Source organism: Marmota marmota, unplaced genomic scaffold, assembly GCF_001458135.2.
Source record: "Marmota marmota marmota unplaced genomic scaffold, marMar, whole genome shotgun sequence".
Lineage (NCBI taxonomy): Eukaryota > Metazoa > Chordata > Mammalia > Rodentia > Sciuridae > Marmota > Marmota marmota.
The window spans coordinates 8,007,798-8,029,602 of NW_026000000.1; the positions used below are offsets into that span (position 1 = coordinate 8,007,798).

General features: G+C 41.4%; 1 protein-coding gene and 1 long non-coding RNA gene across 2 annotated transcripts in view; one reads left to right on the forward strand and one right to left on the reverse strand.

The window, feature by feature from the left end:
- Vstm4 (V-set and transmembrane domain containing 4) overlaps positions 1-21,805 on the forward strand; it is a 92,820-nt gene that overhangs the window by 16,137 nt on the left and 54,878 nt on the right. Inside the window, exon 3 of the mRNA XM_015498909.2 lies at positions 15,565-15,633. Coding sequence (XP_015354395.1) covers positions 15,565-15,633 — 69 coding nt within the window. The remainder of the gene's footprint in view (positions 1-15,564; positions 15,634-21,805) is intronic.
- LOC107153366 lies at positions 6,575-15,537 on the reverse strand. The gene is made up of 3 exons (XR_007349236.1): positions 13,803-15,537; positions 12,834-12,942; positions 6,575-12,013 (listed from the first exon to the last, which is right to left on the reverse strand). It is a non-coding gene; the product is annotated as an uncharacterized LOC107153366 (long non-coding RNA).

A 21,805-nucleotide genomic window follows, 5' to 3' on the forward strand; every position in this document is an offset into this window, starting at 1 on the left:
GTATGTTTTTTTTTATTGGTTGTTCAAAACATTACAAAGCTCATGACATATCATCTTTCATACATTTGATTCAAGTGGGTTATGAACTCCCATTTTTACCCCAAATACAAGTTGCAGAATCACATCAGTTACACATCCACATTTTTACATAATGCCATATTAGTGACTGTTGTATTCTGCTACCTTTCCTATCCCCTACTATCCCCTCTCCCCTTGCCTCCCATCTTCCCTCTCTACCCCATCTGCTGTTATTCAGTTCTCTCCCTTGTTTTTTTTCCCCTTTCCCCTCACAAACTCTTATATGTAATTTTGTGTAACAATGAGGGTCTCCTTCCATTTCCATACAGTTTCCCTTCTCTCTCCCTTTCTTTCCCCCACTCGTCTCTGTTTAATGTTAATCTTTTCCTCATGCTCTTCCTCCCTGTTCTGTTCTTAGTTGCTCTCTTTATATCAAAGAAGACATTTGGCATTTGTTTTTTAAGGATTGGCTAGCTTTACTTAGCATAATCTGCTCTAATGCCATCCATTTCCCTGCAAATTCCATGATTTTGTCGTTTTTTAGTGCTGCATAATACTCCATTGTGTATAAATGCCACATTTTTTTTTTATCCATTCATCTATTGAAGGGCATCTAGGTTGATTCCAGAGTCTAGCTATTGTGAATTGTGCTGCTATGATCATTGATGTGGCAGTATCCCTATAGTATGCTCTTTTAAGGTCCTCAGGGAATAGACCGAGAAGTGCGATAGCTGGATCAAATGGTGGTTCCATTCCCAGCTTTCCCAGGAATCTCCATACTGCTTTCCAAATTGGCCACACCAATTTGCAGTCCCACCAGCAATATGTTTTTGATGCCTTTGTCTAATATGAGATAACTGTATTTATGTGGGTTTGTCTCTGTGTCTTCTCTTCTGTACCATTGGTCTACATGTCTATTTTGGTGCCAATACCATGCTGTTTTTGTTACTGTAGCTTTGCAGTAGCATTTAAGGTCTGGTATTGTGATGCCTCCTCTTCACTCTTCTTGCTAAGCATTGCTTTGGCTATTTTGAATCTCTTATTTTTCCAAATGAATTTCATGATTGCTTTTTCTATTGATATCCATTTAAATAAAAGGTATGTAGAACCTAACATACTGTTTGTTTTCAAATAGTAACCTGTCCTCCCTATATTCCATATTCAATAATTAATTCCCTGTCTTGAAATCTCCATTTATTTCATTAGCTTAATTTCTACATTGAAATGTAAAATGTGTACATCTCATCGATATAATTCTATCTTAATTACTATAGAATAGGACAAATCTCTTCACTATTCTGTAAATCAATATCTTGGCTATTTTTTCATATTTAGTTGAGAAACAACTAGTAAGATTTATGTTGGGATTTTATTGACTTTATAGATTTCTTTGGGGTGAGCATATGCATCTGTATTAATCTTTTTCTATTATTATAACAAAATACTTGAGGTTGGGTTCTTTATTTAGCTCACATGTTTGGAAGCTGAAAGTCTAGGATCAATAGCTTCTTCTGTGTGGCCTGAGGTCAGGGCTCTCTTGGCTGCGTGACAACATGGTGGAAGCACATGGAAAAGGGAGAGATCACATGGTACGAAAGAAAGCCAGAGAGAAACTCAGGGGTTTGCTCTTTTAATAACAACTCCCTCTTGATGAAATTAAATGGGGTCCCTTGTCCCTTGAGAGCTACAATAAACCCTCATGAGGACAGTGCCCCCTTGATTGACCTATCTCCTACCTGAGCCCCATCTCATAAGGTTAAACCACCTCTTAGTACTGCCTCACTGGGGACCAAGCCTCCAGTGCAGGAAGCCTTGGTGGACAAACCACATCCAAACCATTGCAGCATCTTATACAGCTTTACTATTTCAAATATTCCTATCCAGGAATCTGTTGTGTCCCTTCATCTATTCAGGTTCTTTCTATGTCTTTCTGTAATAACATCTTCACATGATTCTTAACTTTTTTTTTATTGTGTTTGTTTCTAGATATTTCATGGTTGTAATCAGGATCAGTCTCTCTCCTTCTACCACACACACACACACACACACACACACAGCACTTTTAAACTGGTTATTGCTAATAGAAAATTCTGACCTTTGGTGATGTGTATTTGGCAACATAATGAGTAACCTTGTTGTTTCAGAGGTAGTTCTTTTTCAGGTTCTTTTCAGTTGCTTCTCAATGTGTCTGTGAATTTATATCTTATAACTTTTTCTAACTTTATTACATTAGCCAGTATTTTAGAGATAGCGAGTATTCTTCTTGAATGACATTATGAATTTTAACTTTACCATTTGGATTTTATCTGGACCATGTCTTTTCACTCAATCTCTATAATTACTGTTAGAGACTGTCAGTTGCCTTAATAAAAAGCCAGCTTTAAAGTGTCGATGATTTTTTTATGACCTCACTAGTAAATCTTCATGGGATGCCCTCACAATATCTCCTAGTGATTTGCCTTTTCCTTTTTGTATTTTTTTAAAGCTTACTTAAAAATCCATTCTAAAAAACCTTTCAGAGATAGATTAGATGACATGTTTTTAACATGACATTTGCATGCCTCTAAGCCATTTGGTACTTTCTCTCTTCGAGGATTTCTCACTTTTCCTTAGCTGGAATTCTGACCTTGAGTGGTAACGGCTTAAGAAACATCAGAGAGTCTTCTATGAAGAGGGAAGGAATGAGAATGAGTGAGTGATCCCATTGGCTCCAAACGATCAGTATTGGGAAAGTCATGGTGGTTGAATAGATTAAACCTGTGTATATTATTGGCGTATCACAACCAAACTGCCATGAACACCACTGACAGTCTCCCAGCTTAGAGATTTAACTTGTTTGTACATATCACAGGGAGTCAAGTTTACTGTCATGATACAAGTTTGTATCACAGTTCTTTGATTTGCTTTATTGAATGGGAAAGAAAGAATGGAGTTACATGGGGAATCCAGGGACTCGTGTATAATTCAGCCTGTCATATCAAACTACATCCCTTAGATGATGGCTTTGACAAAGTCTTTTTTTTAATCATGTATTTGGTCTCCTCTTTTTTATATATAATCTTTACTTTATTTATTTATTTTTATGTGGTGCTGAGGATTGAACCCAGGGCCTTGCATGTGCTAGGTGAGCGCTCTACTGCTGAGCAACAACCCCAGCCCCAACAAAGTCTTACATGTTAGTTATGTGCTTGTCAAATACATTATAAATGTCACGCAAAATTTTAAAAATCAGAACAGACAATTCCAAGACCAAAGCAAATAACCAACCCATTTCAGCATCTACAGTGTTACTGGGTTAACTCTGTTCTAAATATTTTTGTTTTTCTCCCCAGTCTGGATATGTCCTTGAGAAAGTATGTATGGTGATTAGAAAAAAAAAAAGTAGGAAGTCATTGGAGTGAAATCTACTTTAATAAATTAGTCTGTGGTCTTATATTTTCACTGTGAAAATTATTAAAATATGATAGAGGTTGTGTTCTTTAGAGAGTGGGGGAGTATTAAATCAGGATGTATCTGCAAACCATGCATATGTTGGATTTGATGGTGTTGCTCCTGAGTGCACCCAGGATTGTTGGCTTGATAAGACAGAAAACTTGATATAATGTAAATGAAGAGTGAAAGTGTGGGACTCTCTAGAGGACAATGAAGTCATGCTATTTTAAAGAATCTGTCATTACAGAGGAACTGGTAGATGCTATTATACACACACACACACACACACACACACACACACACACACACACAAAGGTAAAAGGAAAAGCAAAGACTTTTTCAATTGCCTGAGCCATGTTATGATTTCACTGGGTGAAAAACCCTGGTAAACGAGAATATGGATTGAATGATGCTAAATGGCACATGGTGTCAGAACCCCCTGGAGAGGCTCTCTGTGAAAAGAGTGAGGGTCAATGTTAGGTTTGATTTCATCTAATTGTTTTATCAATGACACTGAAAAAGGAGCCCACATCAGCTTAATGAACTTTACAGAAAATGCAAAATTGGGAAATGTTCTTAATGTCAGTGAGGAGTAAAGCATAATAAAAATGATTCCAGAGAGGTAAGAAATATAGGCAGGAAATAACAAAATGAGATTCAATTTGAAGAAAGGCAGAGTAACACATTGGGGGAACATGAATCTCAAGCACTGTAGGATAGTCACCAGGAGGCCAGGAGGCTGCTCCTGCGAAGGGATTCTGAGCCATTATTGAGGGTGAATTAGATGTGAGCTTGCAACGTGACACTACAGCACAGCAGCCAGTGACATCTCTGTCCACCTACAAATCTGCCTGGAGTCCCTGGGAAGGAAGGCGCGTACATCATGTGTACTACACTGGTGAGACTCTAATGGGACCTCACAGTCAGCTTTGGGAAATTCATTTCCAGAAAGATAGATTCAAAGTAGAGAAAAAAGTAAAAACATGATAAGGAAATGAGCTGCAGCCTTCAGGGATCTGATCTGTTCCTTCAGTTGAAGAAGCTTTGCTTGGCTCAGTGAAGAGACTGCATTGGAAAATACCGTGAGCCAGCCCTAGGTGGATTCATTTATCCTTTTACTCTGTGATATGTATTTTAGGCTGTTTCTCATTCCTTTAACAAAATTCCTGAGACTGGCTAATTTATAAATAATAGAGATTTATTTAGCTCATGGTTTTAGTGGCTGGGAAGTCCAAGAGCAACAGGGGCTTCTTGCTGTATCACAATGTCGTAGAGAGCGTCACATGGTAAGATGGAACATATATGCTAGAGAGAGCTCACTTTTATAACAGAGCCACACTTGGGATAACCATTAGTTCATTGATCTGTCAAAGGATTTGTCCATTCTTGAGGGCAGATCCCTCATGGTCCAGTAACTTCCCAAAGATCCCACCTGTCAATATTGCTGCATTGGGAACCAAGTTTCTAATGCATGAACTTCTTTGGGGAGAAACACTCAAACCATAGCAGCAGGTAATCCGACAGCTTCTCTGAACCTGATCATTGCAGTCACAGAAATCTGGAAACCAGTGGCTGGGCGCATTCTGTGGGAAGTAAATACACAGATGGGCAATTATGTGCATATACATATATACACACATATACAACGTGGGAACAAAGGCAAAAATAAATACAGGACACCGTGGGTCCATCACTGGAGGGTCCCTCAAAGACCAAGACAGAGGGCAATGCTAGACGGACACAGGCAGTTAACCGAGGAGTGGCGTGGATAAGACACTGTGCATCATGCATGGGCTTGTACTGTATAAAGGAGTTTCTACTTCATTTTATAGGCTAGCATTCTTAACCTTGCTTGATGATAAGAATCACTGGGGTCATTTTTTTTTAACATACCACATTTTATTTATTCATTCATCTGTTGATGGGCACCTTGGCTAGAATTTTAACAATGTTTCACATTTAAGTAATTGATGACATTTTACATTTATTTTTATGTAGAATCCATCAGTATGACTTGGAATTGATCTTTTTTATTATCTATTTATTCTAATATGTTATACATGACAGCAGAATGCAATTCATTTCATATTACACATATAGAGCACAATTTTCCAAGTCACTGATTGTACACAAAGTATTTTCACACCATTTGTGTCTTTATACATGTACTTAGGGTAATGATGTCTAACTCATTCCACATCATTCCTACCCCTTTGCCCCTTCCCTTCCCCTCCCTCCCCTTTTACCTATCTAAAATTCCTCCATTCCTCCCAAGCTTCATTGCCATTATGAGTCAGCATCCTTGTATGAGAGAGAACTTTTGGCCTTCGGTTTTTTGGGCTTGGTTTACTTCACTTAGCATTATATTCTCCAACTCCATCCATTTACCTGCAAATGCCACGATTTTATTCTCTTTTAATGCTGAGTAATGTTTCATTGTGTATATATACCAAAGTTTCCCTATCCATTCATCCACTGAAGGGCATCTGGGTTGGTTCCACAGTTTAGCTATTGTGAATTGTTCTGCTATAAACATTGATGTCGCTGTGTCCCTATAGTATGCTGTTTTTAAGTCCTTTGGGTATAAGCTGAGGAGTGGGATAGCTGGGTCAAATGGTGGTTCCATTCCAAATGTTTCAAGGAATCTCCATACTGCTTTCCAGATTGGCTGCACCAATTTGCAGTTCCACCAGCAATGTATGAGTGTGCCTTTCCCCCCACATCCTCACCAGCACTTATTGCTCTTTGTATTCTTGCTAGCTGCTATTCTGACTGGAATGAGATGAAATCTTAGAGTAGTTTTGATTTGCATTTCTCTAATTACTAGAGATATTGAACATTTTTTCATATGTTTGTTGATTGATGATATATCCTCTTCTGAGAAGTGTCTCTTCAGTTTTGGGGCCCATTTATTGATTGGGATGCTTTTTTTTTTTTTTTTTTTTTTTGGTGCTAAGGTTTTTGAGTGCTTTATATATCCTAGAGATTAGTGCTCTATCTGATGTGCTTGTGGTAAAGATTTGCTCCCATTCTTTAGGCTCTCTATTCACCTCACTGATTGTTTCTTTGGCTGAGAAGAAGCTTTTTAGTTTGAATCCATCCCATTTATTGATTCTTGGTTTTAATTCTTGCACCATAGAGAGTCTTATTAAGGAAGTTGGGGCCTAATCTGACATGATGGAGATTTGGGCCTACTTTTTCTTCCATTAGGTGCAAGGTCACTGGGGCCATTGTTAACATGCAGGTTCCCCAGCATCTGCCAGGGGATTCTGGTTGTTTAGACTGGGATAGAATCTAGTGTGGAATATGCAGTTGAGGGGAATCTTACCTCTAGGCAGGTTAGGGAATCTGCACTAGTGCTTTAAGCCATGGAAAGCTTTTGAAGGATTCCTCTGGTGGTTGCTTGGAGTGTGGATCTGTGGGCCCAGACTAGACAGGGAAAAGGCAGAGTGCTTTGTAGTTGCATAAACTTAAAATGATAAGAGGAAAAAAATTGGCAGTAGGAATGAAGAGACATTAGGACATCAAATAAGAAGTCTTTGCTAATTGGGCAAGGGAGAGCTTTAGAATAAACCCAGGGGTCTTCTCAATAAGTTTGTATGGGCTGGTGCCCATGGCTGACAAAGGGACCATGAAAGGGAAGATTTTTTTTTTTAACCTGATAGGCATTATAGCTAGTACAGAGAGATTCTCAAATTCCTTTGGTTTTTGGTGCCTTTAGGTTAAAAAAAAATAATCATCTAACAGTTTTTCTTTTAATGTAGTTGGGTGCAGCAATTTAAAATAAGCATCTCTGCCTTAAAAACTTCAAGCATCAGATGTTCCTATAAGCCAAGACAAGTGTTCTTGTCCTCTTCAGAGTAAATTCTGAGATCACCTTTGACCTTAGCCTAAATGCTTGGGACCAGAAGGGTTTCAGATTTTGGATTTTGTTTTTCAGATTTTTGGAATATTTTCATGTACTTTATTCTGAAACAGTTCTCAAAGCATTTCAGATTGTGGATTTTCAGATTTGAGATGCTCAACTTGTAGGTAGCGAGCTGTAGCAATTATTTTTTCAAATAATGATATTTTCTGAAGAAACGTACTTTGCCCTGTAGATGCCAAGTTGTGTCTGACCCTGTGTCCCTCTTCCCCACTCCATGTTGACTGGTCACTTGCTGTGTGTCTTACGTGCAGTTTATAAATCAAGCCGCTGTCTTCCCGTGACTGGAACATCCTGATGGCCCCTCAACATGCCCTTCACCCTCTTACCCTCTGCCACTACATCAGGGCCCTTGTGTTTGTGTTCTGTCCCCTGCGTTCTGTAGTAATTTCCTCTCCTCTCATTGCCTCCTCCGCTCTCCCCAAACTTTGGGAGTCTCCCTGACTTTGTGTCTTCTACATCTTGTTTGGTGTTCTACTATTCCCAGATTTGTCCTCTGAAGGCACTCACATGGTCTGGTCTATAGCAGGAAATGGGAATTTGGTAGATTTGCTCAGGATAAGGATTGCCTGTGGCTTCAGTAGGAGGTTGGATGACATCCTAAGCCTGGCTGTTTCTTCGGGTGTAGACAGCAGAATTTCCAAGATGAAGCCATGGGGCTCTTGTTCAAGGACAGACCTCAGCCTCAGGTGCCACACAACAGTCACTGGTGGAGAGCTCTGAGATAGGCCAGTCTGAAAGGGCTCACCCTGAGGGCACGGCATGGGCACTTCATACCAGAGAGCATGAGATTGGCATTGTTTGCAGGAATGATGTTGCCTTAGAATTTTTTGCATGGTTTTTGATGGTGTTTCAGTCCAGTTCTGCAACTTGTAGATTCAGAACCTTTTTAACATTCGGAGTAAAACTAATCTCCATATTTTTAAAGAAGAACCCTTCATAAACTGTGAAAATACTAATAACAGAAGCTATTTACAAAGGCTGTCTCCTGCAATTTAATCAATATTTCATTCTAACCCCACATAGCACATTTTCACAAGCCAAATTGTTATTTGATTTAAGATTATGTAAGTCAGTTTTCAATGTGGTAAATGGACAAAGCGAATGAAAAATTCCCTAACCGTGTTTTGGGGGAAAATTAGACCAAAATTTATCATCTGACTGTTTGACCCCAAAATGTGAAAGGAAATTTAATAATTAGATCTGAAGTGAAAACCACAGGGAATTAATACTTCAAGTTTCAGTGGAAGAAATTAACTAAATAATTCCCTTTTCTCTGGAGACGTGGAAGAGATAATTAGGAATGAGACTTACTAAACATTTAGAGCTACTGCTTAATTAAGCAAGCACACATCATGGTGTTTAGTGTCAACAGGTCCAGACACTCAAACAAACTGACAATCGGAGTGTAATTTAAACACCACTTAGAATCATTCGTCATTGTGCAGACCCTCAAGCCCACTGGTCTTGGAAGATGTTAGATTAAAAACTGAAACTCAAACATATATGAAATTTCAGTTTATGACACTGTCATCATTGTGTGTTGCCTAAAGAGATGGAAGGGTGGAGATTTTCACCCGTACCCTCCTGGATGCCCACCTTATAATCCAGAGGGTGAGGGGTGTGTACATATGAGTATACGTTTTCTTCTTCTGTGCATGCTCCCCTGTGCCACAGTGCTTGTACACAGAAGGGGCACCATAACAAGCTTTTGGATGAAAGAATGAGTGAGTGGTTTAAACTCCACAGTATAATGCCCGATTAAACTGTCAACATGGAGTGAAAAGCCTGCTGTATATTGAGGGGGCCAGTTAACAAACTCTCATTTTAACATTTCAATATTCCTAACTACAATTTGGACACATCAAGATGAACTTTGCATTCTGAAATTGGCTTCCTTTCAAAATGCTAACTTTTTTTTTTTCCAACTGCCTTGTCATCATGGGAAGTATACTTAAGATCTATTTTTTTTTCCTTTGCTTTGCTTTGTTTGCTAGAGTTTATGTTAGACAGAGTGCAATAGGAAAGAGTGGGTTAAACTAGACAAAATGGGAGCCTCACTGTTCTCATCAGCTGCTTCACGCAGGTCACTCAGAGTTCTTACTGACATACATGGCTTTGTCTGAGCCCCAAGAGAGACTGCCTTTGACCTGGGTCTTGGAGAGTCAAGGGAGAAAGGAAGTAATACGCAAACTTCTGAGAGCAGAAACAGAAGGTCTCTGTGTCTCTGGGGTGACAGTTGCCTCCCCTGAGAATGCTGATCCGGTTATAAATAGTAGGGACACAGCTACAGTTTAACAGTTTTAACATCCTGTCCTTGAATGAGAAGGGACAGTGAACTGAGTAGATTAACTTGTGAATTTGGAGCAAAGGTGTTGATTCATTTTTCTTTCACTCAAGCACCTTTTCTTATTTGGTATCACCCTACTCTTCGATCGCCTTACATTTTTCTCTCTCACTGATCTGTGCAAGATGCTGCCTAAGGAAACTGAGGCAAGATGTTCTCCCTCTGAGTGCAAATTAGCAAGGCCCACATGCTGAGGACCAGGGCCCTCTGCTTAAGGATTACTGCTTTCCTCCTGGAGGAAACTAAACACTCACAAGCCATAAAATAATCAGAAAGGTCATAAAGCATGCAACTCGAGGCCAAAATAGTGGCCTGGCTTGCAGTAGGTCCCCATAGCTCCTGGGGCTCCAGGTACAGGAAGCTATGCTGGGTAGGATGGGGCCTCTTTTCCCAGCCTTCCAGAATATAGCAATGTCTTTGTCCTGCCTCCAGATTCTCTTTGAATGACCTTGACCCACTAATATGATACCACAAACATACCACACATAATTCATCCATTTTTTTGTTGTTATTGTGTTTTTTGTTGTTGTTGTTGTTATTAAACTAGAATGAGATGAAATCTCATTCTGTTGCCCAGGTTGGCCCTGAACTCCCAGGCTCAAGCCATCCTTTTATCACAGCCTCCTGAGTAGATGGTTCTGTGGGTATGTGCCACCGTGTCTGGCTTCCTTCCTTCATTCAATGTAGCTATAACTCAAACTAAGAGCCAAAAAGTTGTTGTTATTATTATTATTATTGTATTGTATTATTATTATTGTATTATTGGTGTTATTATTATTATTATTATTATTATTATTATTTCTCTCTCTCTCTCTCTCTCTCTCTTTCATGGTGCTGGGGATCAATCCCAGGGCTTTGCACATGGTAGGAAATGCTGTACCACTGAGCCATGACCCCAGCCCCAATAGCTTTTTCTGCACATTATATTCGTCTACACTGGTGCATGTTATTTAAAGGCCCCTCTGGAGTCCTTCATGAACACAACCTTTTGTAAGAGGTTTACTCCTTATGTTTTGTTGTTCCTCTTGTTTCCCTGGGTTGAATTGTTAAGTTTTGAGTTCTAGACTTTGCCTGGGACTGGACAGGAGATGGAGGCCTGGGTCTGGTTCCTCATGACTGAATATCCTATCCCACATCTCCTTGGACTTTGTTCCCATCTCTCTTCCAGGAGTGCCTAAGGCAGGGAGCCTGGAGCCTCAGAATCTCCTGGGAGATGTCCCCCTAATCGGAAGGATTCCAGAATTCACTAGACACTTAGGGATGCGACCTGGGAATCTTCATTCTAACAAGAGCCAGACTTTGCCCACTAAGTATCACAAATCACGGCCTTAGGGTACCAAATGATGGCACTCCCTTTAGAATCAAGAGCTATAGAATCTGAGAGAAAACTTCAGCTCTGGTTGACGAGCAGGAGAAACCAAAATGCCTAAGCCAGTCTCCCCACCTTGGGGCCAGTGTCCTTGCTGTTGCTCCCCAGGATCTTCTTTTCTCTCTCCAAGCCTGGGTCCTCTCTACTCTCCTGTCAAATTCTGCATGCCAGAATGCTTTCTATGTCAAGATGTCTCTTACTTTGGATGTCACCTACAGATTTCCAGTCAAACTTTTTTTTGTTTTTTAATTGTAGGATTTTTGTTGAAGGAATTGGGGGCACAGGTGAACAGAAGGGATCTTTCCTAGGGTCTCTAAAAATCTTTTCCATGGATGACTGGGGTTCATCCAAATTACAGGTATCACATCCTCAGGGCAAGGGAGACTGTGAAGGCATCAGAGACCCCTGATGCCCTAAGGACATTGTCACCTGTCTTGGTGTGAACTCACAGCTCCAGCCAGTGAAATGCCCTCCCCAGGGAAGTTGTGGCTTTTTTTCCAAGTTAGGAATCCAGGTTCTTGGATCTCACTCATTTCGAGCTTGCTTTCCCTATAGGCTCATCAAAGGGGACTTGACTGAGGTTCTTTCTTTGCAACCAGCTTCCTCCAAACATGAGGCTGATACAGTCGGTTTGTCTGGGGAATCTCTGGGCTGCATTCTTCCTGGCTGTTTGATCCTGTGGTCACTTTCAGCCAGTTCTCCCCAGAGGGTCAGTGATGTGATGGATCTTACAACTTGCCACTTATTAGATCTCATCCCATCTACTCTCCTGAGGAGGGCCCTGAAAGGCCTGCTGTTCAGTCATCTAGGTCTTATCTCACATGGAAGGACAGATGGGCTCACTCCACTGGGTGCCAACTCCCAAGGAAAGGAGGAAGCAGTCAGGTGACTCTCGTCACTCTTCTCCACTGTGAGCCCTAAACTGGATGATCAAACAAATCAAAATGCATAGGAGTCAAACAAATTAAAATGCCACTTTATTTCTGATAAAGCTATATTGAGAAAGGTGTTTGATGCTAGGGTAAGTTGGGTTTCCTTCTACTTCTCTGATCGATGGTACCTGTCCGCATCTCCAGGCCCCCAACCTCTACATGGGAGCTAGAATCTTCATTCTCCCCTGTATACCTTAGTGGGAGGCGGACAGGGTCCTTGAATACCTTCCCTTGTTGAGCCCTCTTAATATTGAAAAAGAGAGAGTGGTCACAGTAGGGGTCTCTCTGGAAGGCAGGTCACTCCCAGCAGCTGGGGTATGAGACCTTCCCTACAGGGCATGTAACATCTGCCCCCATGCAGCTTTGAGTGGGAGGCCAGTCTCACAGCACAAGGTCAAAGACAGGCCACCTTGAAAAGGGTGTTTAATAAGCTCCTCTTAATTGGAGGGGAGGGGAGCCAAGGTCAGAAGTTCACCTGGATCAGGGATCTTCTGCACCCACTGGAAAAGGTGGTGAGTGGAGGTGGGAAGGGGGAGATCCAGACAGTATCACTGCAGTCATGCTCCCCCTGGGAACAGATAGAAGCCCCAGTCCTGCTTCCCACCATGGAAAGCCCAGCACAAAGGAATGTCTCAGCCACCATCACGACCTTACAGGGCAATCCATTGGTTCAAACGTGAGCTAGACTCAAGGGTTTTCCATTTGGAGGGATTAGGCTGAGAACTCCCTCATCAGGGTGGTTCTGGGGAGGATAGGACTCCAAGGGCTAAGGAAGAACTAGCAATTTGAATATGAAAGGCTGCTCATTACCTTCTGAAATGTCAGTCTGGTGTCCAGCTGGGTCTCAAGGAGAGGGCCAACACACGGAGAGTGGATAGATTCATCATCTCTTGTTTGAAAGGCTGCAGCCTTCTGATAACTAAATCCAGTGGAAACTGTTATAAATGATCTGGGACCAAGAGATTCGTATTTTGTTTCAGAACATCTTTGACCAACAGGAATAATATGCAGTTGGAAAATGTTCCCCTTTTTCTTTAGTGTACAAGACATTTTACTTTTATTTTATGATGCTGGGATCTAACCTAGAGCTCTGCACGTGCTAAGCATGAACTCTATCACTGAGTTGTACCCCAGCCCCAAGCAAGATGTTCTCTCCAAGCATGTCAGCCTCTTCCAGCCCCTCTGTCTCTGGGGCCTCTGCCATTCATGCTGACAGAACAAGTTGACCAAGGTGAATTTGTATCAGCCACGGAGGGAGGTGCATTAATAGTTCACAGAGGCACAGCCCATCTGCTACAAAGCCCTTGCTCTCTAGCCAAAAGTCCTGTTTCTTACAGTCTGTGGGCTCAGACATATCCTCTGACAGTGTATCAAATTCACTTTGAGATAACACAGGATTAACAGCTGAAACAAGATAGTTACAAGGGAAACTTGGGAAAGTTTCTGAAGCTCTGGCAGAGTCCCTGAAAAAGATTTTGTTTCTTGTACAAACAGATAAGAGTATGACTGATATTGTTAATCTTTAGACACAAAACAAAGTTGTTGCTGTTTCCCATAAAATAACTGTATGGGGGAAAATGAGGAACACTAATTCTTTGCTTAGAGTCCCATTAGTTTAGAATCCCAGTTTGTGAGATTTTTCAACATGTGTCTCCATATATTTATTAGGGAGAACTTGACACCTTATATCAACTAAGGCAAGGAAACTGTAGTTTGGTTAAATTAAGAACCCACTATTTCTGCTTCTGAAAGATAAATGAACATGATCTTTGCACCTACCTTGGCTGGGATGGAGGTAGCTCGTTGCAGTGGTAGAGATTTAGCCACAAGGAGAGGAACACTTTCTTGTTGATCATCTGGGCAAATTAAAGATTCCCACTCTAAGGCATAGGGAGATGGCAAAGGACCCTTTGAGGCATGGGAATTGGAGTAGTGAATACAATAGGCAAAAATCCTCTTCTTAGGGCCCTAAGGTTCTTGTGGATAGAGATGGCTGACTAGGTCCTGTGGCTGTTCTAAGCACTTCACTCATGTTAATCCATTTGACCTGCACACATACCTTAACATAGGCACTTAATTCCACCCTAATTTTACAAATGGGGAAACTAAGGTACAAGAAAGTTCGATGACCTGTCCAAGTGGCTATTTGGTATTTCAATCCAGTGTACACGTGAGTGTACCTCACAGACTTTAAAGTGCATGCAATTCACCAAGGGATCTAAGTTAAAAAGTAGATTTGGATTCAGCGGGTCTGGGATGGGGGCTGCAATGCTGCACTTCTGACAAGCAGGTAACCCTGATGCTGTTGATCCATGGGCCACATTTGGAGGGTCAAGTTTCCAGATCGTGATAGAGATGGGTTTATTACACATTTCTGTGTTGACTTCACTAGGTCTTTGTGCAGTTTTCCTTTTCTAGGCTCAGTTGAAAACCCAGTCATGCTAACTCAAAAAAGGGCAGTGTGGTTTAAGGATACAGAACTGCAAGGATCATGACATGTGGCTATTTACATTTAAATTCATTAAAATTAAGACAATTACAGCCAGGCCTACTGGCACACACCTATAATCCCAGCTACATAGGGGATCCAGGCAAGAGGATTGGAAGCTTGAGGCCAGCTCTGGCAACCGGAAGTGTTTCTTAATGATAGAGTGTTTGCCTAGCATGTGCAGGCCCTGGGTTTAACCCCCAGTATTGCAAAAATTTTTTAAAAACTACAGATTCACTTCCTTAGTCATGCTAGCCACATTTAAGTACTCTGTAGACACATGTGGTCAGTGGCTACTCTACTGGACAGTACAGATACAGAAGGTCTCCACTGTCTCAGAAAGTTCTATTGGACAATAATCTCATTCCTTGATATTGTAAATTTTTGTCTTTTTAATTTTTACCCGTGATGATGCCACTCCTATTCAACCTGTCCAAAATTCTAGGCTCCTTACTGTGATGTTCAGTTTTACTTATAACTCAATTCTGTTTCTGTACCTGTGGAAAGCAGGCACAGTAAATTCAGTGATAACCACCAACTGAAAGAAGACAAAATAACCTCAAAATCAGAGACTCGTTGCTCTGGGGGGGCTGTCTTGCATGGAGAGTGGTGCTTAGAACACTGACCTGGAGTCATTGCACAACTCTAGCCCCTGTATCCGGGAATACACTACATTTCAGAAAGAACTGCATTAAAATGGTGAAATAGTGTTTTAGTTCTTGGACTTCCCACCAGGATATTCTGTATTTAGCAAGTGTATATGATAAATTGGGCTTTTATTGAGTTGCAATTTGGCTTGGTCATTGAATGACTTTTCAACACAACTTATTGCACCTGTCTTGGGCCGGTGTTTTTCAGGTGTTTAGTGTAAGTCATTGTGCCTTTCCTTGTCTCTGAGTTGTGGCCATTAAAATGTGGTTTTTCCAGTGTGAAAATTATTTTATAAATTTAAGTGCTGGGTGTACCCTATAGCATTATTTTTTTATGTTACGGTGTCGGCCAGGACTGTGAGCTACTGTACTTCATTCGTGCTGTTACTTTTGTGTCTTCCAGTGATTTCCCTCAAAGCTTCTGAAGATTCATCTTTTGAGAAAAAGAAAGAAACCTGGGCATTTTTTGAAGGTAAATCTGACATATTTATTATAAGTTGCAGCCTCATTTTTAGAAAAGAATAAGAACGGATTCTAGTTTCTTAGTTTTGTCATATGGTCACATTGTTTTCTTGGCCTAAACTTACTCAAGAGTGAGAGGAGAAGCCTTGATCGTCCCAGTCTATAGGTTTGGAAAAAGTGGAAGATAAAGCACCACCTGCTTAATTTTTGTTTGATTGTTTTGCTTCTAGGTGATTTGAAGGAAGCATCTTCAAGTGACCTAAAAATGAAAAGTAAATTTTATCTCAGGTTGTTAAAGAACTGAGTTTCTAGAAAGAGTTTGAAAACCTAAGTGAGTGGTTTTCCACCCATGTTAGAATCACCAGGGGTTTTTAAAAACACTAATGCCTGGACCACATCGAGATTCTGACTTAGGTAGAACCTGTTAAAAGCTACCCAGATGATCCCAGTTGGGCCTTAGAAGTGGTTTCCAAAACACAGCAGTAGCATCACTTGGAATCTTGTTATAGATGTACATCATCAGGCCATACTCTAGCTTATAGTCAAAACTCTGAGGTGGTACCCAGCATTTGGGTTTTAATAAGCCTTCTGGATGATTTGGACGCATACTCAGGTTTGAGCTTTGGAGCAAGAGTTCTCAACAGGTGGTAATTTTGTCTCTCTGGGGGACATTTCTCAAAATCTAGAGACATTCTGGGTTGTCACAACTGTGGGGGTGCTACTGACACTGAATGGATAGAGGCCAGAGAAGATATTAAGTAAATAGAAGACAGTCCTAGCATCAAAGAATTGGCCCCAAATGTCAAGAGTACTGAGACTGCAGAACCCTCCTTTCAAGAAAGAAAAGTATAGAGAAATTATTATCACAAAGTGACTGAGGATTATAACCATGAGCAATGAAAGTTCTTTGTAAGTTCTCAGGCAGAGCCTTTGATCATGGAGGGATTGGCTGATGTTAAAAGAGGTTCAGACTTGGGGAGGATTATGTCTTGCAAAGGCATGGGATTTATTGATGAGGATAACCTAGCCAGAAGATCTAAGAAGAGGCATAAACCCAACTAGTGGGAGGCAGAAGGAGGGTGACCTTATGGTGAGAGCACTTGGATTTGAACCCACTCTTCCAGTAACTAGTGATAAAACAGTGCATGGAGGCAACTTCTGGTCTAGAAAAATAGAAATTTAATTATGAACATCATTTTCAAACCATGAATTTGCAAACTCCTTATCCTGATGGTTTTCTAGAATTTTTTGTTTAGTTTTATAGGCATTGCTTAGATTGAGCTTTACTCCAACAGTGATTCTTTGTATCCCCTGAATTTTCTTCTGCACCTTTCAGAAGCTCCTTTTTCTTTATCTGATGACTCTTTTTTTTCTAGTATATTATCCTGTTTCTTCCCTCAGTCTCTCATTCAGGGACTGCTTACTTATGGGCAGAGATGAAAGTGACCTTATTCCCCATAGAGTGAAACAGTAAAAAAAAAAAATTAAACTTTATTCTTTTTGTTGCAATTTAGTAAAATAGAAGCAGCCTAAATAATTTTTACCCCAAGTGTCTGGAGCTGCCTTGTGACCTGTGATGCATTTCGGTTTTGGAGATGAGGAATGTGACAGGGAAAACCCTGTGTATCATGAGATGCTAAGAATCTTCTGGTGAGGCTCAGGGCTCCACCCCTAAGATTCTGATTATTACATTAGGAATGGATGAAAGAATTTGCACTTTCTCGGGATCTGAGGTGGTTTTGATGCAAGTGGTTTGGAAGACCATGTTTTAAAAATAAGATGGTACCAGGACCAAGACCTCATGCATTTGGAAGGACTGCTGCAGTGTTTAACCTTGCCACACCTTGCAACATAATCAGAATCTCTAAACACTTAGCATAATTAGCAATCATTTGTAATTCATGTATAGCTATAGAATATCAGATTTTCTTCCAACCTAACCCTCTGCATGAAATCTGTAACGCAGTTTGTACTTTCTTCTCAGGAGAGAAAATCAAGTCCCTTTAGAAAGTTAGCACTGATGTCCTATGCATCATGCATGCCTCAGGGTGGCTCTTTACAAGCCTTCATTTCCTATGATTTCAGCAGCAGTAGTAGTAGTAGTAGTAGCAGCAGCAGCAGCAGCAGCAGCAGCAAAGTCCATGTGTTTTGCTTTTTTAACCTGCCACAGTTTGGGAGAGAGGTCAGGGGTGCAGTTGAAACTCCCTGGCTCAGGATCCCAGGCCTTTTGCCCTTTTGTTCCTGGATGGGAGAGCTTCAGTGTGGGTTGTGGACGGATATCCATCCTCTTGGGGCCTAACTTGGCCTGGCTGTGTGCCTGCTGAACAAAACAGGCATTGATTGTCAGACCTCTTGATGAGATGCTGGAGTGAGTTAAAATCCCTCTGGGCTATCGCTCAGGTATTTTGCCCTGAGCAAGATGGTATTACAGTATGCATTAAAGGAAAAAAAAAAAAGATGAAGGAGAAGAAGAAGAAAAAATACACAGAGTTTTATTTCCAGAACTGCAATCTCACAGAGTCTTGCATTTGCCCTGAAAATGTAAGCTTCTGAATCTGATTTTCTTGATTTAGTGTTAGGGGGAGAGTGGGTTTCTTTGTGCTGAGGAATTCTGGGGCAGTGTGTTTCAAAGTTGTACTGAATATCTCTCCTGGCTTCCCAGGTAATAGGTACCATCCACCTTGCCCACCTTTGTTGGGTGCTGGCACACTGACATTGTTACCCCTGTCTCACCCTCCCTGTGGCACATGGAACCACTGTAGCCTACTGGCTGCACCATCTGTTTAGGAGAGGCCTGGGCATTTTCTTAAAATGGCAATAGTGTCTTAGGAAGTCCAATGGCAAAAGATAAAACTGGAAATGAATTCAGGACTATGACCCAAGTTTTGGAATTACTGTGAATTCAGGACTAAGACCCAAGTTTTGGAATTACTTGTTATGTTGGAAATTGAATCCAGGGTCTCATGAATGCTGGGCAAGCACTCTACCATTGAACCACACCCCCAGACCTATGTGGCATTTTAAAAGCTGATTACAGAGTTGGTTAAATGCAGATGTTTTGTTAAATTTGAATCTGAAGGTTTAGCTTCAGCTGATGGATAAGTGTTGTTTGGCCAAATCTGAGGTTTGAAACTTTTGAGAGAACATTTATAATTAGAGAGCTTTTTATTTCATAAATAGTTAAAGGACAAGTTGGAAGACAGGGCAACATCAGGCCGACAATCCTGCCTGAGAACTGAGGCACGGCGGCGCTGCTTTGCCCCAGCTGTCACTGGGAAATGTGGCCTTGGAATCTTATAACTTTGTGACCCTGGCTTCAATGGCTGGTGGGGGGTGGGGGGAGGTTAGCCTTTGTAGTGAACACCAGGGGAGGGCAGTGGTGTCAGTATTTTGAGTAGAATCAGCAAGGCAGTTTGTCTTTATGCAGCAAAAGGAATGATTGGAACAGAAGAAAAAAAAAATTAGAACTTCAGGAGAACCAGTTGCTTCCCAAGCCAGGACACCCCAGGTATGCTGAATTTTTCTCCTTCTGGACAAGTGACAATTTTTAAAGTTCCTATAGCTTCAAAAGCAGAACGAAAAGCAGCTATGACCACCCCAGTGAGTATAGACACCCACATATGGGTGGATGGTGCCTGCTGGCCACCATCCACAGCCCCTGGGGCCTGTGTGCTTGGCGGAGGAGCTGAGGCTTCCGGACTGGCCGGATGTTTTATGATTCTGTAGCCATGGCTGCCTGTGGAGAGCTAGTGCCTTTGTGGCACACTGAGGTGGCTGCAAGCAATCTGAAACTGTAACTTGGGCCTGGAACCCTTTGCCTCCTGCCTGGGTTGAGTGAGCCCCAGATGTGCACCGTATGCTGCTGTGTGAGGATCGCCAGTGTGATTCTCACCTGCAACCTGCTTCCATCTTATTTCCTACAGTCCCAAATCTAAGGAGAAAGGTCAGACAAATAAGCAAGCTCCTGGTTAGGCTGCTCCGCTCCAGTGTCTCAGAAAGGAAGCGTTAGGAAGACAGTTTGTCTCACTGAAAGAAGAAACCTGAAGCCAGTTTGCCCTACCTTTTTGGTCCAGGGGGCTCACATCTCTGGAATTCCTTTGAGGTGGGTGTTGCAACCTCCTGCCTCAGTGCCATCTGGCTCGGCAACGTGACCATGCTATTTACCATATATGGCTCTGCGTTTCTGTTCCTGAAACAGTTTGCTCAATGGTGTATGAATCATGGACTGGCCTTGGGGTCACTGTGCTCTGGCCTGTCCTGAGTCCTAATATCCTGTTGTGAATCCTGGTCTGTGAACTCTGTCCTTCAGTTTGTCATCGAGTGTTTTGTCCATAGTCCAAGTGTCCCATTGCTGAGTTTTGAGTTGTTAAAATGGAGGCCTGAGTCTGTGTCCTGAATGACCACTCCACAGTTCTCCACCCTATTATCTATCAACCTCTCTATGGGAGACACAGGTGCCTCCATAAAAGGGCAGTTTTGATTTTAATAATAGAAAAGAGCTTTCTTTATATCTGTGTTGAGCACCTCACATCCTAGCAATGCCATAACTTCTAATCTGGCTTCTGTCCCCTATCCCACTGATGTGGCTTTATTCCAGGACTTTCCCAGTAGCCTCTGGGTGGGAAAACCCAGAGGGTGTTTTCCAGTGGCACTTGATGCTATTATGGAGAAATTTCTTATAATGCTTCTAGAACTTTCCCTCCAGTTCTCTGTTTCCATAACTGACTCTGGGTTCATTTGTTGGAGACTTTTCCTTTAGTCACCCACCTGTCCAACTCCCTTAATATTAGTGTAGTTTCACCCTTCTCCTGAACTTGTCCTGTGCTGTTTCTACTTAACAGTTGTTCCTCGTCATCAGTGAAGAGTTGGTTCTGAGACTTCCCATCCCTCCCCTCTATTCCAAGGACACCAAAATCCATGGATTCCCAAGTCCCTTATATAAAATGTCATCATATTTCAATATAACCTACATACATCCTACTGTATACTTTAAATCTTTTCTAGATAACTTATAAAACTTAATATACGAGACAAATCGTTGTTGTGCTACAATGTCTAGAAGTATTGACAAGAAAAAAAAAAGTCTGAACATGTTCAGTATAGTTGCAATTCTGTTTCTAAAATATTTTTGATACCATCTTAATTGAATCCATGGATATGGAAGCCACAGATACAGGGGGCAGACTGTATTTTATTTTTAGTCCAGACTTCTACATTGCCAGGGAAAAAACCTACTTAAACTAGCTTAAGTAAAAATGCTGACCAGGAGTGGCAAGATGGCATCCCTGGATCGGGTGAAGGTACTGGTGTTGGGAGACTCAGGTGAGTGTCTAAACCCATCTCTGGGGCTCCCAACACTTTTCAGTTATCCATTACTCCTTACCCTTCACTGCTGTCCGCCAACTTCCTGGCTTTTCCTTCAGTAGCTGCGTTCCCTTTTGAAGCCTAAAGACTACACTTCGAAGAGGACTTTGCTCCATTCCACGAAGCCTCCTTGTCACTTGGGTGTGGGCTGAGGAGCTCAGGCCCTTCTCTGTGGTTGTGGTTTTCCATGTCTGGCTCCCGAGTGATCCCTGCTTAAGACAATTGCTTTATTTAAAATAGTAATGATAATAACAACAACAACAACAACTTTTTGTCAATTGCTTTATTGAAAAAAGTGCTGTTGCTAGTATTTTATTGGGAGCCATGTAAGGGTTCAGAAGTTAGGACAGTGCCTTCAAGATATTTTTTAAGTCAGATTTGCACCAAGAATGATACTGGAAAGCACTTTGGTATGTTAACTCATTTAATTCCTATATTAGTCCTTTGACCCCATTTTAGAGGAGGGAAAAGGGAGTCCCAGAGTTGTATTTGCAACTGGTTTGAACCCATGCGCTTAAACACATATAGGCAATGAAATAGTGAGTGGTAGATCTATTTCACTCTTAATCCAAAACTGGATTTTCATATTCTCATTGAATCTTAATTGAAAAACCTATTATGTTCTAAATGGTAGAAAATAGAGAAATGAAGACAAAGGCCACACTCAGATGTGGCTGGGACTTGACTGCTGAGCCCAACTTAATCCTAGTATTAAAATACTTCTTTTGACACCCTGGACATTTAAAAACTACTGTTGAAATCTGCACCATTTGCCACAACCCAACCCTGCAGCCTTACTATCTTTCCTACCATAATCT